The sequence below is a fragment of the Eptesicus fuscus genome, chromosome 22 (genome assembly GCF_027574615.1).
Source record: "Eptesicus fuscus isolate TK198812 chromosome 22, DD_ASM_mEF_20220401, whole genome shotgun sequence".
NCBI lineage: Eukaryota > Metazoa > Chordata > Mammalia > Chiroptera > Vespertilionidae > Eptesicus > Eptesicus fuscus.
Window position 1 is genome coordinate 19382475 of NC_072494.1, and position 24737 is coordinate 19407211.

General features: G+C 41.0%; 1 protein-coding gene, 1 long non-coding RNA gene and 10 other non-coding genes across 15 annotated transcripts; 1 reads left to right on the forward strand and 11 right to left on the reverse strand.

Moving 5' to 3' along the window:
• Positions 1-2869: 2869 nt before the first annotated feature.
• Positions 2870-6675, reverse strand: LOC114233078 (uncharacterized). Its single transcript, XR_008555097.1, has 12 exons — positions 6614-6675; positions 5983-6025; positions 5754-5786; positions 5501-5542; positions 5160-5191; positions 4784-4831; positions 4459-4499; positions 4269-4298; positions 4030-4080; positions 3347-3374; positions 3122-3164; positions 2870-2939 (listed from the first exon to the last, which is right to left on the reverse strand). It is a non-coding gene; the product is annotated as an uncharacterized LOC114233078 (long non-coding RNA).
• Positions 3009-3085, reverse strand: LOC114233152 (small nucleolar RNA SNORD81). The gene has a single exon (XR_003619294.1). It is a non-coding gene; the product is annotated as a small nucleolar RNA SNORD81 (small nucleolar RNA).
• Positions 3229-3306, reverse strand: LOC114233156 (small nucleolar RNA SNORD47). The gene has a single exon (XR_003619298.1). It is a non-coding gene; the product is annotated as a small nucleolar RNA SNORD47 (small nucleolar RNA).
• LOC114233162 (small nucleolar RNA snR60/Z15/Z230/Z193/J17) lies at positions 3902-3981 on the reverse strand. The gene has a single exon (XR_003619303.2). It is a non-coding gene; the product is annotated as a small nucleolar RNA snR60/Z15/Z230/Z193/J17 (small nucleolar RNA).
• LOC114233153 (small nucleolar RNA SNORD79) lies at positions 4144-4228 on the reverse strand. Its single transcript, XR_003619295.2, has one exon. It is a non-coding gene; the product is annotated as a small nucleolar RNA SNORD79 (small nucleolar RNA).
• On the reverse strand, positions 4576-4642 carry LOC114233168 (small nucleolar RNA SNORD78). The gene has a single exon (XR_003619308.2). It is a non-coding gene; the product is annotated as a small nucleolar RNA SNORD78 (small nucleolar RNA).
• On the reverse strand, positions 4906-4969 carry LOC114233158 (small nucleolar RNA SNORD44). The gene has a single exon (XR_003619300.1). It is a non-coding gene; the product is annotated as a small nucleolar RNA SNORD44 (small nucleolar RNA).
• LOC114233167 (small nucleolar RNA SNORD77) lies at positions 5262-5329 on the reverse strand. The gene has a single exon (XR_003619307.1). It is a non-coding gene; the product is annotated as a small nucleolar RNA SNORD77 (small nucleolar RNA).
• On the reverse strand, positions 5610-5691 carry LOC114233151 (small nucleolar RNA SNORD24). The gene has a single exon (XR_003619293.1). It is a non-coding gene; the product is annotated as a small nucleolar RNA SNORD24 (small nucleolar RNA).
• Positions 5857-5918, reverse strand: LOC114233169 (small nucleolar RNA SNORD75). Its single transcript, XR_003619309.1, has one exon. It is a non-coding gene; the product is annotated as a small nucleolar RNA SNORD75 (small nucleolar RNA).
• Positions 6312-6391, reverse strand: LOC114233157 (small nucleolar RNA SNORD74). Its single transcript, XR_003619299.1, has one exon. It is a non-coding gene; the product is annotated as a small nucleolar RNA SNORD74 (small nucleolar RNA).
• Positions 6642-24387, forward strand: ZBTB37 (zinc finger and BTB domain containing 37). Of its 4 annotated transcripts, XR_003619211.2 has the most exons (6): positions 6951-7050; positions 7576-7773; positions 9056-10012; positions 12186-12285; positions 14067-15079; positions 23909-24387. XR_003619211.2 is itself a non-coding variant. In XM_054711573.1 (5 exons), the coding sequence occupies exons 3-5, from the start codon at positions 9090-9092 to the stop codon at positions 14553-14555; spliced, it is 1512 nt and encodes a 503-aa protein (XP_054567548.1). In that variant the 5' UTR covers positions 6642-6662; positions 7576-7773; positions 9056-9089; the 3' UTR covers positions 14556-15498. The 4 variants fall into 4 exon arrangements, 3 of the variants coding, with proteins under 3 accessions (XP_054567548.1, XP_028007843.1, XP_008144089.1); XM_054711573.1 differs by lacking the exons at positions 6951-7050; positions 23909-24387 and adding an exon at positions 6642-6662 and having other exon boundaries at positions 14067-15498; XM_028152042.2 differs by lacking the exon at positions 23909-24387 and having other exon boundaries at positions 9053-10012; positions 14067-15498.
• Positions 24388-24737: the final 350 nt, after the last annotated feature.

The window sequence follows — 24737 nt, forward strand, 5'->3', positions numbered from 1 at the left end:
CATCCTCCACTGGGGATGTGCCCGCAACCAAGGTACATGCCCTTGACCAGAATCGAACCCAGGACCCCTCAGTCCGCAGGCTGATGCTCTATCCACTGAGCCAGACCAGTCAGGCTTTTTGCATTTCTTACTGTCAGGGGCCTCATGTATTATGTAAATATATATCATGACATACTTATGCATTTCAGTTCTTACATTTTGAAACTTGGCTATTTTTTTTTATCACTTTGTATTATTTTTTCAACGATTTTAGTGATTTCTTCCTCTATTTCAAAAATTTTTTTTTCACGGATGCCATGTTCTTTGGAAGCTCATTTAGACCAAATTCATGGCCTTTTATATGGGGGCGGGGAGGGGGCACATCAGGATTTTAAGAGACGCTTAGGTGGGGCATGGACAAAAAAACTGTTGGGAACCACTGTCCTAGAGGTTTTAGTAGGGGTGATGATTCAGTCAGCTGAGACAGTACAGATAAAGACCTGCCTTTCCGATAGGGAAGGCCCCTTAAAGCAGACCCCTCAAATGCTGGCTTGTTGCTATGCTAGCTTCTTAACCTTGACCTTTCAATGTTTGGGGTAAACCAGAGTCCAGTCTCAGCTTTCTCATCTGTACAAGTACAGTACACCAACACTTCCTCTAGCTTTTTGTCTGGAATATAACATTTATCGTGTAAGCCCTGAGATGTTGAGCTTGAGGTGAGGATTCCTTTATTAAGATTTACCTTAAAAGCTGTGATAAATTTTTAAGAACCATTAGTTTTGAATTATGGAACCCAACCTTTCAGACTGCATTTAACAGCATGAGAACCTTTTGCTTTTGGCAGGGCATGCAGTGAAACATTCAAATTCCCCATGGTTGGCTGCGATGGGGTTGGGGTCAATGTGTTTTCCTCAAATTACAAAATGTCCATTGGTAAATAGGCATAATTTTTCAGGGGCCCAAATCAATGATATTGAAGTATAAATCTGGGAACCGGGGATTCAAACTTGTTACCAGTGCTGTAACAGCACCTCCCACACCTTCCCATGCACATGACAGGTTACAGAATTTCAGGTTTCTGGAATTTGTGGACACATGCTGATCCAACTTCCCACTGGTCTTCACCCAAGTTCACATTTTTAAACCAATCTATTCCCACTTTTGGATACAGGGTTTGTCTCCCCAACTTTCTGTCAAACCAGTTTTCCCTTCTTTTCAAGTAGACCACTGGGACTTTCAAACCAAGACTGCAGCCTTTGCCAAAACTGGTTTGGCTCAGTGGATAGAGCGTCGGCCTGCGGACTGAAGGGTCCCAGGTTCGATTCCGGTCAAGGGCATGTGCTTTGGTTGCGGGCACATCCCCAGTGGGGGGAGTGCAAGAGGCAGCTGATCGATGTTTCTAACTCTCTATCCCTCTCTTCCTCTCTGTAAAAAATTAAAAAAAAAAAAAAAAAGACTGCAGCCTTTTGGCCTTTTCCCACACCAGATCCTCCTGTGCCTTCTGTTCACTACAAATATGTTGCTGTATATTGACTGTTACCCTTGTGGCCTCTTAGATTCTCTATCTGTAAAATGAAGGCAATTCCTAAATTTGCTGCCATCAAAAGGATGAAAACAGCATATAGTAATTGTTCGAAAGTTAGTTCAAAAGTTATTTTTCTCATATACTTGAGATTCACTGCTTCATTAACCACTCTCTGGGCAATCTTCAAAACAGCACATAGTAATCGTTCAAAAAAATCATTTCATCACCAAAGTTTATTAACATTAAAGACAGGATTAATGCTTGTAGTTCATATACTTCAAATTCACTGCTTTCAATTACCCATTCTGTGGGCAATCTTCCCCCAACCAGTTGACCGAAATGCAGGACTTTCGTGCTCGATTTTGCTTTAGCTTAACTTGTTTCCCCATTTCAAGATCAGGGTGTTTTATCTTCAGCCTTTTGGGACTGAAGTCACTAAAAATTCTCAGACTTCATCTGATCCCTCTTCAATATAACCACCTACTGATAAAAGCTTGGGAAACACTGCAATACAACAGACCAAACTCATGGAGTTACATGCTATTAGGTGAAAACATGCGCAAGTGCATTAATTTAAGATAGTGCTGGTGTGGATGGTACAGTTTCAGGATGTCTCAGGGCCTGTGGGAGGACACTTGAGTAGGGACCAGGAACCAAAATGAATATGGATACTTGAACTGTCCTGCAGAACCAGCATTAAAAGTCTAAAGTAACTTCAAAGTAGGGGTCTAAATGGAGCTAGAGCTAACAACTTGAAATAATTTCATGTCCTGGAAAGTGTTAGAACTCAAAACAAGCAGCTCCTATTTGGAGAAAATGTGAAATCACAGCTCTATTAGTGCTAAATTAGAAAGTGAGCTGAAATTTGATTGGCAGGTATTGACTAAGATTTTCAAAGCTGTAAGAAGCTAGTTAATGGTTTCTTAGAGAAATTCACTGGCAACCCATTGGATAACTAATATTTTCACTTGACCTAATGTATGCCTCCAACATTTTATTTGCAAAATCAGCACTCCTTAATTGATCTTCCAAAGATAAAGGACATTGCTGTAATCACAGTACCAACCTCAAAAATATTCAACATGCTCCTTGTTCTTCCTAGGCTCTCTCCTTTTGGGGGATTCATCCCTTAGGCAGCCAGTCACTAGGGGACTCACCAATTTTGGTCAGAGACCAAGGTGTTTACAGCCAATGGAGGTCTCTAGTTTCTCAGCATCAACTACACTTTGAAAGGTTAAGACAGCCTATGAACCTATGAAATATACATGACAAGGTCAATTGGCAGTCTACTGCCATGGGGTCTTACTCACAAAAATGTCCTATTTTCCTTTCTTCATACCATTAAGATGAAATAAGCAGACTTGATCAGATGGTTTATAAAAATTTATTAAAATTCAAAGTTGATCTTCTATCCCATGAGTATCCATCCAGCTGCCTGCAATAAAATAGCCACTTTTAGTCAACCTGCATACTTCAATTTTAATGGTATTTGAAGTACAGTATACAGAATATCAGATCTTCTTTCATCATCAAGTAATCAGTGAGAGAGTTCAAGTTGGGTTGAGATCATCATGTATTCTGGAATAAAACCACAGCACTGATATTTACAAGACTTACCTATCAAAGGTCAGCCAGCTGCCATGACCGCTGCCATAAATGCCTGAAAGCAAAGAACACACATTAATCCTGGTAAAAAGAACTTGTGTGATGCTTGTCAGGAACGTAACCTCAGAATAAAAATGGAACGGTTTTATGATTGATATCATCCTATTTCATTTGGCAGAATCACTACATCACTGGTTACATTCTAACTTATCATATATAACAAATATCACATATTACCTGGAAATCTCCAGGGTTACAGGTGTGCCTGTTTGAAGATTGGGGGGAAAAAAAGAGGACATTCATTAGAAATATACCCTACTAACATTTTTAACTTTTGGGAAAATAACATTTAGAGCAGTGAGCATCTTCTGTATAGCACAATGGTGAACGTTCCACCACGAGTGAACTCTAATGTAAACTATGGACACTGATGTGTCCCTGTAAGTCCCTAAGTTTAACAAAAGGCTCACTCTGGTGGCTGGATGTTGACTATGAGGTGTGCAATTACAAGGTAAATGGGAACTGTACTTCAGTTTTGCTGTGAATCTAAGTGCAAAATTCAATTTAATGAATTAAAATATAAAAACAGCTAAATAATTCAGGTGTAATCTACAGATTTATATGCAATGAAAATTTGTTCACACAGTGTTATTAACCTGCATTTCTCCAAATGTGTTATTAATCCTCCATTACCACATAGAACGTTTGGTGTAACACATTAGTTACCCAAACCCCTGAATGTTTTGTGGGAACATGGCCAATTCTCCTTTTTGAGGTTATGATTGTTGCAGCCAGATACATCAGATAGGAGCGAAAGACAACATTGCTCATCACTGTTAGTCTGCTGAACTATGTTATCATCATTGTATCGGCTTTAAACCACTTAGCATAGAAAGAAACCAAAATCAAAACTACCATACCTCTGCTTACAACTCTGCTCCAAGACTTGTAGCCAACCCAACTCTTCACACCTGCGGAAGTATTTTCAAATTTAGTGACAGGCAGTAATAGAAAATTTTCTAAAATGTTCCAGGTACTGTTTCAGTTATAAAAAAAAAAATCCTCATTCTTTTTCAGAGAGATTCCCATCTGTTTTTTTTTAAATCATCACTAACAGCACCTTGCTTAATATCTATTCGAGATTAATAAAATGCATTACCTTTATTTTAAGTGTCTCCAAAACCTGCATCTGAAAAAGTAAGTATTTATTTAGACTATATTCCCCAAATCAATGGCTTTGCCCACCAGAAAACACTGACAGTCACCAAGTCAACAATCACTAAGACAAGCACATTTTAGCAATATAAATCTGTATGTACCAGAAGCCAAAATCTGTTCTCATGTCTTACCCCAAGCATGCCATCCATGGATAAAAATGTGTATCCAACAGCTAGAAGGGAAACAGAACATTTTTTATTAACGTTAAATGTCATTAAATTATGTGCTTATTGTTACATGCCACAGGGTTCTTCAGTGTTAAGATTTTGTCTACATGCTAATTTCAGGTCAGACATTTGATCAACATCATTACAAAAACCCCGTTCAAAGCATGCACAACATGCACTCAACTAAATCAAACACAGAACATAAGCATTAGGAGCTTAGTAGTTATGCAGTGTATTTTATCAACATTCTGTTGAGTCCATTAGAATGTTTCTAACAATTAATACTTACAAGAAGTAATTCAAGCCAGTCCAGACATGTCAAGAGACTCAAGTCCACCTAAGAAAAAAAATAAAGTGGTTTTCCAATAGCCGTAGATGAATTTTCTCCTTACCAATCTAAAAAATGCCTGAAATCAGATAGAGCTAATAATTAAGACCTTCACGTTCAGTCAGTATTTGCTTATCATCATACAGGCTTTTACACATCAGAATCTTAGGAATGGTGACAGGACAAGGACCGGGTATTTCATGCACTCAGCATACCTTTCAAGCACTTCCTGGTGAGTGCTTCCTGTGCATTAGAAGGAAACCCTAAAAAGCCACTGGTGGCATTGTCATATTTGTCCAGTTACCGATATGAAATTTTTAACTATGGTTTTACTTACCATTTCAACTTCCAGTTAGTCCTTTTTAGTGCCTACACAAAGGGAAAAGCCAAATTAGTAGTGGCACTTTGCTTATGCTATTACCAGCAAACATTTCATACCAGACACATCAGACAAGTGGTACATCTCTTCAGAATTCAATCTGCTGAACTATGCAAACATCACAGTATCCGTTTCTTTGGGTGTCCCCCAACATTAAATATTAGTGCAGACGTTCACGTTTGAAAAGGGAAGGAGTAAGACCCTGAGGATCAGCACCGATGTGGCAATGTGTGATCCCTTAGGAAAGTCATTGTAAAGTCCTGGGTAAATAAGAACGACATATAAAAAAGGTTTCTCACCTGTCTGCCCATGGCAAGAGTGTGATGCTTGCACTTTAAGACCTGAGAAGGGAAGAGTTTCAGGTCAACTTAGGTGCAATCTTTCTTTTCTCTAAATCACCATTTTCTGTGCCTCAGTTTGGATAATGGTGGTAATACTTCTCGTCATTCTCACAGTCGAGAGTAGCAAATAAAATGTCATCATTGTGGCACAGTGCGTGTACTTTTCTAACCTAACTTCCCTGCCTGAAAAAAAACCTCTCGGTTCACTTACCCCAGCAGCAGTTCTCATTCCTTTGGCACAGAACTAGAAAACAAAGAATACCCAATGAAGCATACTACACAGCCACGTTAAACGTTAATGTCATGAATACTGAAGCCTCAGAATAGGATTTTTCAGAAATTCCTTCTGTCCACTACTCTTAAACCATCACAGGCTTAACAAAAAAAAAACCACATCTAAGCAAATTTCATCCTTCCCACCGCATTTACCCGATTCTTACCAGTCCATCAGATGCCACATTGCACTCGTACCTGGCATCATTCCTAGGGAAAATATTAACTTTAGTTCATTTTGTTCTAAATTACTTATGCCGGTTTATGTCGCCTATGCAAGTGGTTTACATCACCCGTAATTTCATACTAGGATGGGTGCACTAAACGCATTATCAAGAGAGGATTGTACAGCCCGGTTTAAGAACCACTGACGGCAATAATGGTGCAATGCGGTATGCAGCCAGAGAACCACGTGGACTTCCCCGATAACCCGCCTCCCTGGAGGAAGTGGCTCCGGCCGAGGTCGTTAACAAAGACCCACTCGGTGACTCGGCATGCGCCGCCATCAGAGCTGTTGGCATTCATCAACAGTCTCAGATGTCCCTACCAACATAAGCTTCATCAGAGGCAGGGCACGCGAGCCGAGGTTATTTCCGCAGTTGAGCCCTACAACCGAGTGTTGAGTTTATGTCGAGCCCGCCCCCAACGCGCAATCCTCTACAATCCTCATCTTGTGGTTCCTGCAAAGGCTTGCCACTAGCCCATAAAAGTCAGCGCGCTTAGGGCGACTTTAGTTGCCACGACCTGAGGCCTTGAGCCAAGAACCCACTGAGCACCCGCGAAAACACAAACACGTACCAGCTGCTGACTTCCATCCTCGAAAGACCGAGATGGCGTCCAGGCGCCGGTATATAAGGATTTCTCTCCATGACGTCATGACGCAGTTTTCCCGCCTGCGTCGGCCTTAGCTCCTCCCCCACTCCTGCCTTAGTCTCCTCCTCCAGCCACACCTTCGTCCGGGCCTCTATGCCCGCCTTTGGCCCCACCCCCTCGGCTTGTGGGCGGGGTCACCACGGCCAGTGTGACGCAGAGCTCCCACCCTCCAAACCGACTGAGGAGGAAGACGGGAGCGGGGAGGGGGCGCGGGGACGGAAAGCGCTGGGGGAGGGGGAAAGGGGACCGTGTAAGGGTGAGTGATTTCCTTCCGGCACGTCGCCCGCTCCAGGGGAGGGGGCGGGGGTTTTCACTTCCGGGACGGTGTTCCGGCCCATTCCTGCCCATTTCCACCCCCGGAGGTAGGTGCTGCTCCTGGACTGGGCCGGGGCCCGCACGCCCGTCCCGCTGCCCTGCCCTGGGGCCGCCCCGCCCGATCTCCTCTGCCTGCCTGCTCCTGGGGCGCTCAGCCACTTCCCTCCACTCCCACCCTAAGGCACCGGAGACCTGCCACCCCCTTGGCCCCGGGCCGGGCAGGGCTGCCGGACCCGCCCCCTCGCCCAGTCCCTCCCTCAGGACCCCGGGATGGGCGGCCCCCTCCCCCACCGGCCACACCCAGACGCACACACCCACCTCTGAGCAGCTCTCCGCCCGCCTACACCTACCGCCTGGACCGGGTCCCAGGGCGCCGCCCCCTTCCCGGTCTTTACCCCGCACCTGATTGCCCGCTCCCAGGCCGCGCGCCCTGCTCCCCTCTCCTCCCCCGCTCCTCGGTGACATTTCGCGGCTCAGTCAGTTCCCCGCTCCCCACGCTTCTAACCCCGACGGAAGCCACTCAAGTACCGGAGTGGCCAACCCCGCGGCGTTCCCGATTCTCCCTCTTACAGCTCTCACTCCTCCGGTGCCGACGGTAGTGAAAGACCTTACTCCAGGGGCCTCCTCCTCACTGGGGCATTGCCGGAAAGAGCAAACAAAAAGGCGCTGGTGTAGGCTCCAAAATAAACACATCTGAATTCAGGATGGCATCGACAGAGGCTCTTATTGGATTAAAAGTTGTCAAACAAACAAAAACGCTTTGGAAAAAGGTCAGATTGGCTAAAGTTGATTCTTGAAAACAGTGTATACACGTCCCTATTTACTGATCAGTGTGTTGTGAATGCCGGGCAGTCCTGTGAGCTTGTCAGATAAATTCCTGAAGTTTCAGGTCTTAGGTAACTATGTAATGTCATAATTTTACAGATAAGTGGAAACACATTGGGCTCAAGTTAGTGTCTTCCTAGTGGGGTTTATATAAACTACTCTCAACCAGGAAAAGCTGTTGGATGCAATTATAGGCTTAGTGTTTTTAAAATCTTTTAATGTAAAATTATTGGCCATACTTGGTAAATGCTCTATTTTTTACCAGCTTTGGGGAACTAAATGTCAGAATCAAAGTACCATCCCCACCCTGAAATTCCCAACTTTGAAATTAGATTATTGAGATGGGGGCAGGTGTACCTACCTTTTCCTAATTCTGAGAGTAAACTTCAAGTCTCCTTATCACAGTTGAGTCCTGTGCCACCTTTCCTAACCTAGAGTTTGCCTCGAGTCCTAAACCTCAACCCTTTTTGTGGGGGCTCTGACTCACCCTTAAAAATAATGGCTTGCATTCTTGTAGGATAGTAGTGACTTTGTAAAATAAACTCACACAAGTAGTAAAATATTAAGAAGAGGCATATCTAATCAACCTGTCTGTGCATAATCACATTTATTCAAAAACGTATTTCCTCCAAGGAAAAGTCATAGGATTTTGTATTCAGTGCAAATACCTTATGATTTCAACTGCTTTCTGTTCTGTTGAACTCTATTTTGATGTTGTATAGCTTATTAGTAAGGAAAGTATGGGCATAGCTTGAATTTTTAGAAATCTAACACTTTGTGTGTGTGTGTGTTTTTAATATATTTGTATTGATTTCAGAGAGGGAGAGGGAGTGGGAGATAGAAACATCAATGATGAGAGAGAATCATGGGTCGACTGACTCCTGCACGCCCCTTATTGGGTGGGGATCAATCCCACAATCCTGGCACGTGCCCTTGACCAGAATCAAACCCGGGACCCTTCAGTCCACAGGCCAATGCTCTATCCACTGAGCCAAACCTGCTAAGGGCTAACTCTCACTTTTTGGGTTTAATGGTGTCATGCTGTGAAACCTAAACTGAAGAAGCCTGTTGGTTTTTCTATTCCATATCTAAACATAAGGCAGGTGTCTCTTTACTGGAAGATTTTGAAATTTTGCCAAATGATGTTTTTAAATACGTTTGAACTGGAAAGCATGAGGGGGGTACAATTGTAATTGTTCATGAGAATCCGGTTTTGTCTTTCAGCAGGGTTGAATGCCTGCCTACACCCTCAGGCCCCACCATGGAGAAGGGTGGTAACATACAACTGGAGATCCCTGACTTCAGCAACTCTGTCCTGAGCCATCTAAACCAGCTGCGCATGCAGGGCCGTCTCTGTGATATCGTGGTCAACGTGCAAGGACAAGCTTTTCGGGCTCACAAAGTGGTACTGGCCGCCAGCTCTCCCTATTTCCGGGACCACATGTCCTTGAACGAGATGAGTACTGTCTCCATTTCGGTCATCAAGAACCCCACAGTTTTTGAACAGCTCCTTTCTTTCTGTTACACGGGGCGGATATGCCTGCAGCTGGCAGATATCATCAGCTACCTGACAGCTGCCAGTTTTCTGCAAATGCAGCATATTATAGACAAATGCACACAGATCCTAGAAGGCATCCATTTCAAAATTAATGTGGCTGAGGTCGAAGCAGAATTAAGTCAAACGAGAACAAAGCATCCAGAGAGACCTCCGGAGTCTCACAGGGTTACACCAACTCTAAACCGCTCCCTTAGCCCACGACAGAATGCCCCAAAGGGAAGCCGGCGAGGTCAGGTTAGTGCTGTGCTGGACATCAGAGAGCTCAGTCCTCCTGAGGAGTCCACCAGCCCTCAGATCATCGAACAGAGTTCTGATGTAGAGAGCCGGGAGCCTATTCTTCGGATCAACCGAGCAGGACAGTGGTACGTAGAGACAGGAGTAGCAGACCGAGGGGCCCGGAGTGATGATGAAGTGAGGGTTCTTGGAGCAGTACACATCAAAACGGAAAATCTAGAGGAGTGGCTGGGGCCTGAGAATCAGCCTTCCGGAGAAGACGGGAGCAGCGCCGAGGAAGTCACAGCCATGGTGATAGACACCACGGGCCATGGTTCCGTAGCACAGGAAAATTACACTTTAGGATCTTCAGGAGTCAAGGTGACTCGGCCAACAAGCAGTGAGATTGACAGGTAAGTTTTGTTTTGTTTCGTTCACCTATCTAACAGCTGTTGTACAGACATAACTCAAGCGGGCCCCCTGTGTGGTACAGAGAGCATCTTCCTTCCTTGATGCTCTTAGCCAAAATAAGTATGTTGGGGAAACTGGAGGTGTGCCAAAAGACTTGCATTTTTATTTTTGTAAAGCAGGAAGCTCCTTGCCCTGGCCAGTGTGGCTCAGTTGGTTGAGCGTCATCCCATGCACCGAAGGCCACTGGTTCGATTCCGGTCAGGGCACATGCCCGGCTTGCAGGCTCCATACCCAGTAGGTGGTGTGCAGGAGGCAGCCAATTGATGTTTCTCTTTCATTGATGTTTCTCTCCCTCTCCCTTCCTCTCTCTCTAAACATCAATAAAAACATTTAAAAAAAATAAAAATAAAGCAGGAAGTTCCTAGTCCTGAAGAATTCAGTGTTGCAAGAACTATGGTAAAATTAGACAACTTCCATTAATCAGAATAGCATCTGCAGCCACGCTCTCATCAGTAATTAGCAAGGCTTTCTCGGAATTCCAGGTAGAGGGCTGGTCATCAGCTGGGAACCTGGCAGGTTTGCCCTTCTTCCTTGTGCTATCACCCAGGTAGGTGGTCTCTGGGGAGTTTTACTTGCCTTTGTAGTGCTGTTTACTTTTCTTTGCTTCCTACCTATCAAGTTAGAAGGGGTATGGTACCAGCAGTAATTGTTCTTTCTAAATTCATGTAATCACAATACAGTTATTCCAAAGAAAAGCTTTGGACATGGTTTTTATTCCTTTTTTCACTTGTCATTTGATGTCTTCCTTTTGTCTTTCATTGGTGACTGCTATCACAGGCCCGAGAGTCTGTTTTTTCACCAGTGCTACTAGGTCCCATGGCTCCCATTTCTCTTTCTAGTGGTAATTAGAGCATTTCTTTTTGGTGGAAATAGCAATAGTTTTAATTTAAATAAGTTGAAAGAAAGTTTCAATTGAAGGAAGTATTGTCCTGGCTGGTGTGGCTCTATTCTATTGGTTGGGCATCTTCCCTTGCACTGAGAGGTTGCAAGTTCAGTTCCTTGTCAGAGCATATGCTTGGGTTGTGGGCTTGATCCCCTGTAGAGGGCGTATAGGAGGCACCCATAGATGGTTCTCTCTCATCGATCTTTCTCTCTCCCTCTCTCTCTTCCTCCCTCTCTCTAAAATCAATAAAAAAACCTTTTTTTTAAAAAAAAAAGAAAGAAGTATTATCAACTTGAATTGATCATATATGTTCTTTTTCCCCTTTTAAAATAAATTAAAATTGACTGCATGAACAATGAAAATTTAAAATGGTTGATACGTGGTCTTGAGAGACATATGTGTTACAAATTTCGAAAGTATATACTGTATCCACTTCAGGTAGTCTTTATTTGACTATTTTCCTTCTTGTGTTCTTAATAGTTAAAATATTCTTGAGCACAATACTTATTGCCCCCCCCCCCATGTTAGTACTGTATCAGAAGTAATAGCTTAATGCAAAGACTGTGACTCTCCATGATCTACTATATCAACAGTCTGAAATATACAAGTTAATGTTGGGGCCTAAAGGAAGGAACAACCAAAAACCTAATTGTTACATAGAAGAAAAAATTATAGACCTAGTTTTAATTTATTCTTTTATGGTTCCCAATACTTACACAAGCATAGAACTTATATTTAGCCTTAGCTTCCCCAGGTCATATGGTCTAGCTCAGTGGTCGGCAAACCGCAGCTCGCGAGCCACATGTGGCTCTTTGGCCCCTTGAGTGTTCTAACGCCACTTCTTCAAAATAGACTCGCCCAGGCCGAAAACCGACTTCTGCGCATGGGCCACGAAGTTTCAATTGCACTGTACGTGTGCACCCGCACGTGGTATTTTGTGGAAGAGCCACACTCAAGGGGCCAAAGAGCCGCATGTGGCTCGCGAGCCGCAATTTGCCAACCACTGGTCTAGCTCGTATGTAATTCTGTATTTCTTAAATTTACTACGGCAAACCTTTCTTGTCTTATTTCAAATCAGGTCCTGTTATTGACTCCCTGAAAGTATTTCTTAGTCATCTGTTGCTCAGTTTGTTCCCCTTTTCTCAGCCATGGGATAAAGGGGGTAAACATCACCATTTTTTAAGTTCCTGGACACTGCTCTTCTGTTAGTCCCCTTTCTCCTCTTCCGACAGATTTAGCCCCTCCGGCAGTGTTGTCCCCTTGACGGAGAGACACAGAGCCCGAAGTGAGTCTCCTGGGAGAATGGACGAGCCTAAGCAGCCCAGCTCCCAGGTATGTAGTTGTGATGGCTGAAGAAATTGCCACTGTGTGTGAATCCGACAGGAAAGGTGTAGGAGAGGGGACAGGGGCCCTGTTTAAGAAATACTCTCCTTGATTGCTTTTTTCTTTATTCCTGTTTGCAAGCATACAGGAAATGCATTTTTGGTATCAGCAGAGTTTGGGCAATAGAAAAGATGAAATTGCGGAACTCTTTTTCTAAACCAGTCTTTAGTCCTGAGAATAGAAATAAAAAAGTAACCCCTGAAAAGTACATGCAGGAAATGTAGGACCTGAGATGGAGAGCCTGATTCTGCACATGTGTGGTGGGCATAACACTACATAATTACTACTTTATGTAATAGAAAATATTTGTAAACAGCTTCTTTTGCATTTTTATATGCTTATATCTTTTCATTTATTTTCTTCCTGAATCTTTTGTTAGACTAAAATGTTTTAGAGAAGATAGGAATTATATCTTCTATTTTCTTTGCAACTCTCCTTAGCAAGTAGCATAACTAGTTGGTTGATATTATTGTTTGTTTGTTTTTCCTCACAGGTCTCTATCATTGAAGATTTATTTTTAAAAGGACAGTAGAACTCACCAAGTAGAATTTAATACATTGTAAACACTTTTGTCCTTTAAAAGAAAACACTGGTGGACTAAGATTGCATAGCTAATTTTTTTAGCTTCTGCATTATACTGATTGTATCTTGTTTAATTTTTACTTAAACATTGGACATTTATTGTGTATGTATGATAGCAACAGCAGCAAGACATTGTTACAAATTACATTTACTTGCATGTTACCATGCCAGTTTTTCGGTACCAGAAAAGGAATTTTAACTATTACAAGAATTTTTTTTAGATTTCATAAGGTGTTAGAGAAAATGTTAGGTGCTTGGAGGAAAAGTTTACTCTTATTATTAGGGCCTTTTTTCTCTCACCTTTCAAATAGAATGTGATGACTATGTGAAGGTAACTAGGATGCAAATAAATATGAGGCAGACCTTATTATAACTTAATGGGGACATAAGGCAGACTAACACATACACAAAACAGATATAGATGAGACTATATAGACCTCATTAACAGTGTGGTGGGAATAGAGTGCTTAAAAGGCAGTTACTGGAATCAATAACCACTTAAAGAAAGTGGAGAATTTAAGTGCAGTATTTAATGAAGTGGTTAGAAAGAGGTAACTTACTGCATATGTAGATGTAATAGGGATAACAATTGAATTCCACAAGGATGTTTACCTGACTAAAGCAGAAGGTGCAGGTTATAAAGAAATAGAAAATAAATAATATTGTTTGGAGATGATATTAACAGATGAGTTAATATATGCCTTGACATGTGTGAGAGTTTAGATGATGCAGATAAACAAACATTTCCATCATCAGAGAAAGTTCTCTTGGGCCAGCATTGTCTAAGTACCTACCTGATTATCTAGATAAAATTGTAAATTAGAATTCAAGAGGATGGTATGAGTGGGCCCAGATTCTTCTATTGCTGTACAATAGAACATTTACTGGGGGTTTCATAAAAAGCGTGCAGTTTGTCAGTCAGAAAGTAACTTGACTTTCTTGTTCTGTTACGGTAATGGAATACAGTGTCCTCATTTTTTTTTTTTAATTGTTATGTTAACATCTTTACTTGTGGGTAGTAATTTCCTGTTTGGATCTCTAAAATAAGCATAAAGCTTAGTAACAGAGGTAAAAGTAGATTTGATTTATTTTACTATGTCTGTTCACAGTGTATGTTCTTTTGTGCTTATTTTCCTCACCTGGCACAGGTAGAAGAATCAGCCATGATGGGAGTAAGTGGCTATGTGGAGTATCTTCGAGAGCAAGAAGTATCTGAGCGGTGGTTCCGGTACAACCCCCGTCTCACCTGCATCTACTGTGCCAAATCTTTCAACCAGAAGGGGAGCCTGGACCGGCACATGCGCCTGCACATGGGGATCACACCGTTCGTCTGTCGCATGTGTGGCAAGAAGTACACCCGCAAAGATCAGCTGGAGTATCACATCCGCAAGCACACGGGCAACAAGCCCTTTCACTGCCATGTTTGTGGAAAAAGTTTCCCCTTCCAGGCCATCTTGAATCAGCACTTTCGCAAAAACCACCCTGGCTGTATCCCCCTGGAGGGGCCGCATAGCATCTCCCCTGAAACAACTGTCACATCTCGAGGACAAGTCGAGGAAGAGTCACCTTCACAAGAAGAGACAGTTGCTCCTGGGGAAATTGCCCAGGGCTCTGTGTCCACCACTGGGCCAGACTGAAACATCGAGGGGGAGGGGGCAGACCCTCTTCCCCTTTGGGCCGTAAGCAGCCAGCATCAGGGCCATGGGCTGGTACTTCGATTCACAAAATGCCACAGCACCAGATCAGAAGATGCTCCCAAGATGTTGCCAAACTAGAGGATCAGCAACATACACAGAAGCACTAGAGGCTTTCTACCCCCGCCCTCCTTCCCACCTCACACTTTGGAAAATATCAAGCAAATCAACTTTCTAATTCAGGGATCAACAGCCTTGGTTTGTTAACTTTATAAGAAAAAAATTTTTTTAACAAAACAGTGATAGATGCTCATTTATCTACCAGTCACATTTGAACATTGTCCTTTGGTCCATGTCATCCTGGTGGCTGTCACTCACCCATATCTAAAAAACACAGCAGGAGCCTTGGTCATCGGAACCAGCCAACCATATGAGGAATTTCTGTTCTTCCTTTCTGCCAGAATGTGCAGCTTCAAATTTCAAGGAAAAAAAAAAAAGAATCCTGGTGCTTCTTATTGTTTTGAAAGGTTAGACTTATCTTTGCCCTGACTAGGCATCTGCTGCGTTGTCATGTTTCCGGTAACAGCCATGCTGGAGGCAGCATCCGCTGAAGCACTTTAGGCAGCTGGAAGTGAAATGACAGCAGTGTTTGCAATAGGTACCACTAAGCTTGGGGGCTGGAGTGCTGGGTTGAGGTGAGGGGAGCAGAGGGAAGTTTTGGGTTTGCAAATGTGGAATAGTACAGAGCCTACTGCAACTTACTGCTTGGTATTTGTAAACCACAGTGCTTGTATATCTTTGGATATTAGGAAATGGCTCTAGTCCAGATGAATTAATGTGTTAGGCTGACTACCAAAGTTTCCTCCACTTTCTTCGGCTCCTAGTTTCACATAACAGCAATAGTATACATCAGAAATGTCCCTTTCCAGTGAAATGAGCCTGGATTGTATTTTTAAATCCACAGGTCTCCCTATTTGATAACTTTTCTATGAAGTTTTAAACACATTTTTTTCTGCAGCATTCTGATTGAAGAAATTCAACACTATGGTTCTTATTGCAGCCACAATTCCATTTCCTTTTACATAAGTAATGGTTTATATTTTCAATCCAATAGAAGAACCTCACTAAATCCATGTCTCATGTCTGCCATCCTAGTACTTCATAAACCAACCATCAGCAAATTGCTGGTGACTCCAAGAGCTTTGCTTTTTAATATAGTACAGGGCATTTACCAGAAAACATCAGGCACAATCATGTTGCAATAAATTGATCAAGGCATCAGTTTTGATCAGGTTTGATTACTTAATCATTCCTAAGATTTTTTAAAACTTCAAGAGACCTTTTTGGTAATTCTGAGATTCTTAATCCAGCACTGAGAGTCAGGAGAAATTTACCAAGCGTGTAGAGCTTTAGATGCCCAATTTTGTATGCAGAGAATGAGGGCGGATTTTTAAGGGATGCAGGCAAGTAGATGCTTACAGGTTACAGTGCAAATAGAAAAGCAAAAAATCTCTAGCTTCTCTTAATGATTATTAAAATGTTAAGATTAGTATTTAAATACATAGTGGTTTAAGAAATTGTCTTGGTGCAGAGGCATAGATGATTGTTAAAGGGATTTGGAAGAGGGCCTGGTCATGCCTGCACTGGTGAGCCATTTGTGTTAGTAGTGCGCTCCCTTCCTGAGAATGCTTTGTGATATGTGGAAAGGGGGACAGAAAAGGTGGCATTTCTTTGATGATAGGATGTTAAATGCAAAGGGTAATTCTTAAGCAATCTAAGAATTGTACATATACATACAGCTGCACTGTATCACTAGAGAACGGTATTTTATCTTTAGAAAAACAGAAATGTGTCTTTTAATAGGAATATAATAATGCTACCATATGTTAAGAGCCTACCCTTAAATGTTGTGTTGGAGCTGTGTTTTATCTTTATAAGACATTGACCAGGACACCATGATAGGGTAAAAACTCTTGCTGAGGGCCATCTTAGGGACCAGCTAGGCTCTGTGGCCTACAGAAAGTAGAATTGAAATGAGACTAAAATCTATAGGGAAACATTTCAGCTGGTAATCAAGGCTTTCAATGGACAGATCTTGCCATAACTAAATAGGTAAAAAGTACAGAATATGCTGCTTTAGCTGGAGCTTTTAAGCCTACCAAAAAAATATTAAGTCCATCCTATGTTTGAGCAGTAATATGCTGGAAAGTTATTGCTTTGCTAGTTTCCTTAGCTTTTAAGTGAGAAAATAGAGCTTTTTAAACTATTACCAAATTGTAAAGGTGAAGTGCAGTAATTTCTGTAAAGAGAAACTTTGCAGCATTTGTCAGTACTCTATCCGGGGTTGGCAGCAAACACTTTGAATGCAGCAGAGACTGTCTAATAGACATGGAAATGCTATGAGTGCTTGGTGGCTTCCCACCTTTTCACCCATTTCTAATAGCTTTTGCTGTGTTAATACTGTGAATAGTGCCTCCAGGTCGTCTAGGACCCCATCAGCACAATTGTCTTTGCTGGTTCTCTCCTTTTCACTGGTCTAGACTAGAGCCAGGAGGTTCGGGAAAATTCAAATTTCCGAAAGCAATTTTAGCTAGGAGTGATATTGTTATTCTGAATACTTATCCATATTCTTCTCCAGGTTCACTGTGACATTGCCCTAGTTCTTAGCTAACTTCATGTAGGAGCATAGGAGTTAGTAGTGTTCTATCTACATTAATGAGTCGCTATATTGTTGTGTGCACAGAGGATACCTCTCTTAACGGTGTACTAAATGACTTTAGCTAATGCTGAACATTATTACCAAATCTTCACCTTGTGAAGGGAACTGCATTAGCAATGAGAGCTAAATCATCAAGTACTTTAATGCCGAGAAATAGCAAACACTGGGCCTGTTTTTATTCATTGAATGGCTCTTCTTAGCAAAGGAGCTACCCAATATTCTCAGCAAACGAAGAGAGATAGCAATATATTCATCTTCTTTCATTCTAAGGGGTACCTTTCATTCTCTCTGAACTCTGATACCAGTATAAAATGCAGCATTGGCGTGCGCAGTAACACTGTACTGAGGCAGAAAGGCTCTTTCTAATGACCTGTTCTCTCTTTACTCAGAACCATATTTACCTCTGAACTGAGTTGAGTTTTATTTTATGTAACTTGCAAACCACCCCAGAGCCATTTCATTGTACCAGAGGGTTAAATCTAATTTTGAATATGTAAAATAACTTACTAAAGGATAAAGATCTAGAACGAAGGGAGATGGCAATTAAGGGAAGTTTTCTTGCTATTTTGTTTTTTGGTGGTTTTGTTTTTTGTGGGGTTTTGTGTTTGTTTGTTTTTGTGGTTGTGTTTTGTTTTGTTTTATGTTTCCAGTTCCCTCTACATCTGTGAAATGGGGTTTTCCAAAGATGGTTTAACATATAAACTTAAACCATTTTCCTCTGAACTTCATAGTTGAAATTTGGCCTTGGCTGGAAAGTGGTCTGACCAAAGAGAGAAATAGAGAACTTCATCCTTAATAACTGAATAGTGTTTTATCAAGAAATAACTTTTAAAAAGTGTTAGCTATTACTTGACACTGATTTTGTTTCCTTTAACTGGTAAAAACTACCTTTTGTTTGACTAGAAGATCTAATTTAAAGAAATGAAAGCAAATGGCTAATGGAAAGGAAATTAAATTAAAGACAAAAGTCTTCTGAATCATAGTGGAAAGGCATTTGAATGTCAGGAAGGAGTTTGAATCCTGAAAGTTTTTTTCTCTCAGATACAACAGACAGGGTTTTTATCTCTTCCTCACATGTCCTTCTCCTTATCTGTGTACTTATTTGCTTAAGGAACAACAGATAAGTCTTTACTGAACTCCGTCTTTGAAAGCGGGGCTCTTTACTCCTGCCTCATGGGAAAGAGTGAAAATATTGAAGTATTTTGGTTCCTGCGATTTAGAAGGGACAACAAGCAATTAAGTCAGGTTAATTCCTAAATTTCAGAGGCTGTCCCTTTGTACAGTATGTCCCGAGGACTATGAATTAGGTCTGTGCTCAACAAACTGCAGCCCCCTGGTCAAAAGTGATGGTGGACTAGGGCCACGCCGCTTCATTTAGGTGTTGTTTATGGCTACTTTCTACTACAATTCAAAGTTGAGACCCGATGGCCTGCAAAGCCTGAAAATGCAGTATTTACTGTCTGGAACCTGACAGAAGTGTACCAGCTCCAAATTAAATTTGAACGCATCACCCCCCAAATTTGTCAGTCCTGCCATTTTGCTTTTACAAATTCTTAAGTCTAATAGGCTTTTAATTCATATTGCTATATATGCATGTTTCCCAAAAGAGTTTGCCATCTTTTCCTAGTTCCTTTTCTCACAACCCTCCTTGTGCTCCTTAATGGTTCCCATTGCTTTAAGAACATTTAGAATAGTCCTTAGGATTTGACCTTGCCTTAAGGGTGCAGGTAGATTAAAGTTTAGGATGGTTGTTATAGATATAACCAAGTAATTTTTAAAAACAATCCCCATGCATAATGTAAGGTTAAACGATTACCATGTTTACATAAAATACGGTAAAAAATTGTTTTTATAAGTAAGTTTTGCCATTCCTCTGAGATAACTTGAACTGCCTTGCATAATGATAGCAAGGGTGAATTTATTCCCACTACTATTAAAATTGTATTTCTGTTAGGAATAAGTGGTTTGATTGTTATTCAAAGTACTGTTTTTCTAGATTAGAAACCTCTAACTTTTCCTGTATTATAAATCTTCATTCTAATTTCCTCAAGTAAACTTACTCTGTTCCATGTGGAGTACTGAAAAGCCAAATCTTCCTTTTCCCTTTTTAATGAATCTTTTAAAACATAATGAAACATCTGAAGATTGCTAATTCTTCTTAGACCTATCTTCCAATTTCTATTACCGACTGTAATTCTTCTGAATATATATTGGGCCATTATATATTTGTTTAGTGAGTGTTCATTCTTACTGTTCAAATAGCTTATTTATGCTAGATGTGAAAAAAAATGGAAAATTAAAAAAAAATAGAATTCCTTGCAAAAGGAAAATATAGTTGTTCCCCATTTGAAAACAATACATGGTCCTCTGCATTAGATGTGCTTGTCTGAATAAAGGGTTGTAGTGCAATCCAGTGAGTTTGCCTCTCACCTTGTGAGTGTAGCTCCATAACACATGCAAAGTTTGGAAGAGTGACCCAGCCACCTGAAGGGCACTTCTTCACCAGACATTTTATTCTTAGAGTTGCCTTTCTCTAACTTGGAGATTAGTAAGTTCTATATAATACACCCTCTTAGTAATAAGTAATCTTCATTGATAATATTTGCTTACATTGTTCTGCCTTGTCTTAAAACACTTATAGTAATAGTGGGTTCTTGGCATTTTGGACTGTTGCTCTTCTGACTATTTGAGACTCTGATTAATCTGGGATTTTGGACTTGTGAAGGAAATTGGATTCGGATATATGAGCTCAGTGAATCATCTGCATCCATCCCTACTTTTGGTCTGTAGTAGATGTCATTTAAATGTAAATCTGTTTAATATGAGAAACAGTGGAGTTTGCCAAGCATTATGACTTCTTTGGTAATTATCAGTTTTATGTTTTGCCTTCTCTGTTTTCTAGTCTCATTCTCTGATTTCAATCTTCTTATTCTTAAGTGGTGCTTTTCCTAGGGCCAGTCTTTTTGTTTTGCAGTAAGTGGGTTTTCTTGCTCAGAACAAGCCAAAGTTGGATATTTTGAATACTTTGAAACACATGACTTAGTTACGTTCCAAAGGGTATAATTATTGATGGGAACAATGATATCAAACTTAGAAAATATCTGTACAGATTGTCCAGTTTTGTTTTGTAAGCAGACTATCTTTTCCCTCAATTGTGAGGAACAACGATGACTTAGAAGGCAATTATTACTTGAAATACACATTTTTCACAGAGGGTACATATATAAATAAATTCCTTACCATACATCTTTCCCATTATTTATTTAACAAGTATCTTCCATCATAACACAGTTAAGAATGGCCCACCAGCTCAAATAGTGGGAGCTTTAAACAACAAAGCTAAATTATAAAGGCAGAGCAGTTATGTTAAAAAAAGAAAATACTTTTCTAATGCTTGCTTCTTTCATGTCTACTCAGTTAGTCCTATTGAAGTGACTAGAATTCACTATCCATTTAAAAGAGATATATATGCAGCATCTCATATGGCAATGGCACAATTTAATAGTACTAATTACTGTGAATCTTAGAATCTGAATTAATCCATAATACCAAAAATCAAAGTATCTTATAGGGAAATGTTTTCTCTATTCTGTGAAATCACCATCTTAAGTAGTAAGTAGCATACAGGCAAATCTGTGCCATTAAGTAAATATTAAGTACTTTTTGGTACCAGACGATGTGCTTGGAATTTGTATAACAAAATTGACCTTAGACGTAGTTTAGATGTGGCTTCCTATAGTACTTGAGAGTCCTAAACCCACTTGGTTGGAGTCTGAATGTATGTTTTTTAAAACCTGCACTTTTTACTGCATAGATAAAAGATCCAAAAGAAGGGGACAGAATTAACTAACCCTATGAAGAAAATGACCCTATAAAGTAATAGTAGAAGAACTAAAAGTAGTTGACTTTTTTGAACGCTTAATACGTGCCAGGCACAGTTCTGTGCTAATTGATTAACTCTTCTAATCCTGTGACAATCCTATTAGGGTAGATACTGTTATTATTTTCACTTTAGAGAGGAAGAAACCGAGGCAGAGATTGACCCTGATGGTCTCATACGAGAGTTGATACTCTTAAAAGACTATATTGCCTTTAATAGGTATAATCATACCACACTGTATAGATGAGGAAACTGATGAGCCCAAGGTCACACCATGGATAAATTGCACAGCCAGTATTTACCAATCTGATCCCAGAGTCCAAACTATCTTCACTCTATCATGTTGACTGTTTAATGATAAAGGTTGGGATGAACTGGAATATGCAATAGCCAGTAACAGTACTGCTTATAGTGAACTGTTAATTCAAGAATATGTGATTGGAAGATCTCTTCAAAAGATAATGCAGTTGATCTCTGAGCAGATGTTGAATGGTGAACATTTTCTAGGGATATTGCCCACTGATTTCAAGAGTCACCCATTTAGTAGGTCTAGTGGTGAATGTGTGAATGAGTTACTACCAAGGCAGAAAATGAAAGCTAGCATTCCAGATATCTGTTGCTGTGTAACAGACTACCCGAACCTTCAGTGACTTAAAACAACTACTATTGTAGATCTCTCATGATGTTGTGGATCAGAAATTCAGGACATGCTCATCTAGGCAATTCTCTTGCTCCCTGTGGTGACGAGTCAGGTCACTTGATAGTATTCAGTAAATGGTTGGACTGGCCTGGAGTGTCCAAGACAACCTCACCCACATGCCTCCACCTTCGCAGGATGGTTCAGCAAGCCTCCTCTCCCTCGCTGGTGTCTCAGCAACTCTATGTGGTCTCTCCATCAGGGTAGTCAGACTTATTCAGAATGGCAGCTCAGGATGTGAGGGCGATCTGGCTGCGACATCTGTCACCCCATTGATCGCCAGGGTTGATTCGGCTGATCTGGCTGGCTAGGCGGGTGTCCCCCTCCTCCCTCACCGATCCGTGTTCGTCCCTCCCGAAGCTGCGCGCTCGGTCGAAGAGGACGACCTTCCCCCCAGAGGAGAGGACCGGTCTTCGGTCAAGGGTATACGAGTAGCTGCGCTCCCCTGCTAGAACCTCCAAACAAGCTCTCAGAATGGCAGCTCAGGCCTCCAAGAGGCTGGGTAGGAGGTGGCATCCTGTTAAAGGCCAGGGTCACCACCATACAGTATTGGTCAAAGAAGTCACTGGTCAGCCCAGATTCATGGGGACAGGAAATACCTTCCCACTTGATGGAAGTTTTATCAAGGATTGGGGCCCGTCCTTAATCTGTTATAGGCAGCATTCAGTTTTTTTTTACTGGTGTTGACTCTTCTCTGTTCATTCATTTAGGTCCATTGTTCCATAGACACCATTTATTATGTCTGGCATTGGCCAGTAAAGGAGCTAGAAGGAGAATGAGACACATACCTGCAACAGATTTCATTATCTACCTGCCCCTGAGTTTCGTTTATCTTACAGCAAAATGTCCGTTTTTTTTATCTTGTTCCAACTTGTGAGCCTTTGCCCGGTTCTTTGTTTTGTGAAGCCACAGAAACCGTACATGCCGAGACAGAGCTACTCCTGAGGGAGTAAAGAGCTTACTGTTACAGAAGTTGAGGTATCAGCTGTATTTTAAGTTTACAAGTAGGTGAAAACCCCTGTGGCATGGGAAATTTATGTGGCTACTAAATCTCTTTCAACAGGAGTTTCTGTTGAGTGGCTAGAGGACCATATTCTTGAAATAATCGGAAGTTTTGCCTATGTATCCTAATCCCATCATCACTGCCACCCACCTGCTCTGGCTCAGTTTTGTGCTAGGAGATGAGTAGGTTCGTCCCACTTTTATTACCTTTCATAAGGAAAATCTATTGCCCAATTTTACATTTTGTTAATCCTTTAAAGTTACCAGTTGCTGCCAACCTCTCTTATCTGAAATAACAGATCATTGAAGTTTTGTTAGATTTAGGATGCTTTATTTTAACTCCTGCTGGCTAATAATAATTAGACTCTAACTGCCATCACAAGAAATAAAGGGGGAGAATAAATTCTGCAACAAAATGATCATTCTCAAGTCAATACACTTTCTAAGAGAAGAAGGTTTGGGATTATCCATCCATTCCTTGTGCAGTGGATCCCTGAAGTTAGCTGTGAGGGGTTCTAGTTGGTCACCCCAATTACCATACAGTAAAGGGATCTCTGTTCTTAGGTCAGACCTCAGGAATTGCAAATACAAGAGTAAAAGGAATACCCAGGGCTGAAGAGTTAGTTTAGGGCCCTACAGAATGTTGAGAAGGGAAAGAGAAGACTTTGGATAGGCTGGGATGGCATACTTGGAGGCATTTAGGCATCAAGATTAATTCGATTTTATCATGCAAAGATTGGGGCAGATTTTAATGAAGAAAAATAAAGGAGCCTTAACATATTCTTTTGGATCCACATTTCCACTCAAAGTCTGCTCTTTGTGATAGAGAAAGCTTTTGAAAAGATTTCCAGGGAATGAAAACTCATGGTAATCTATGGCAGTGTCTCTCGGTCTGGATTTTCTAGCTCTCCGGGCCCTTCTCTAGGCTCTCGGTGACTCTTAAATTTGAAATCATCTGATGGTTAGATGAAACTCAGTACTGTGGTTTTGAATTGCAAAAGAGAACAGAGAAGAAAGGGAATTTGTAGATTGACAAAATATTTGTTCTTTTTTTTCAGCATCACAAGTCTAGACCATTTCAAGCCAATCACAACAACCCAAGTGAGTAGAAATTCCTTAAGGGTTTAGATTTCTGCTGGTAGCTGCATCTTAAAGCAGATATTTATGTCATGAGAAGGCGATCTACTGAGTTTCCCATAAGGTAACAGAATCCTAACTCTAGTGGTTCTTTAAGAACCACTGCAAAAACAGAATTACAACACAGGGAACAGAGCTTAAGATGTGTTTCCTCTGAAAGCCACGATGCTGAAACGGGGCGCTGAGTGTGACTGAAATCACCTCTAGAATGGCTGTCAGCCAGACAGCAGAGATTTTAGAATTTTTATGGTATTTGTAATATTTTTACAAAAAATGATTTTAAATCATGTAACTTGAAGTTTTAAAAAATGAGCCTGTTTTCTTTTTGGAAAACTGGCCCAATAAAAATAACACTAATATAATTCACTTGTATATGCATGTGCATTGAACACAGAGTGGTATACTAAAGAGAGTTCATGCAAGTAACTTGTGGGAAGTTTGGCTATTTTCTTAATATCTTTTTCATAAATGTATGTTTATAAATATTTACTCGTCAACTATGACCTTGGTAGCATTAGAAGCATTTTGTTAGTTGTATCATTGATTCTAAAAATCTCATTGTTGGCACAGTAAGCTATGAGAGCTTTTTGTTGCTTTGTTTGTACTTTGGCTAAGAAAATGATTTCTCGCACTTTCTATTTATAAAGATGTTATAACACATTGCACCCACTTAGTGCAGCTATTCTTCAGAGATAAAGATTAGGTGCTAAAGTGAAATGTATGTTTAAAAGCCTGGCAAAAGGAGGGACC

Excerpts from the sequence above, each read along its gene's own strand:
- ZBTB37 (XM_054711573.1), top strand. The coding sequence starts at position 9,090 with ATGGAGAAGGGTGGTAACATACAACTGGAGATCCCTGACTTCAGCAAC. Across the intron at positions 10,013-12,185 it reads ACAAGCAGTGAGATTGACAG|ATTTAGCCCCTCCGGCAGTG; the intron begins GTAAGTTTTGTT and ends CTCTTCCGACAG. Across the intron at positions 12,286-14,066 it reads CTAAGCAGCCCAGCTCCCAG|GTAGAAGAATCAGCCATGAT; the intron begins GTATGTAGTTGT and ends CACCTGGCACAG.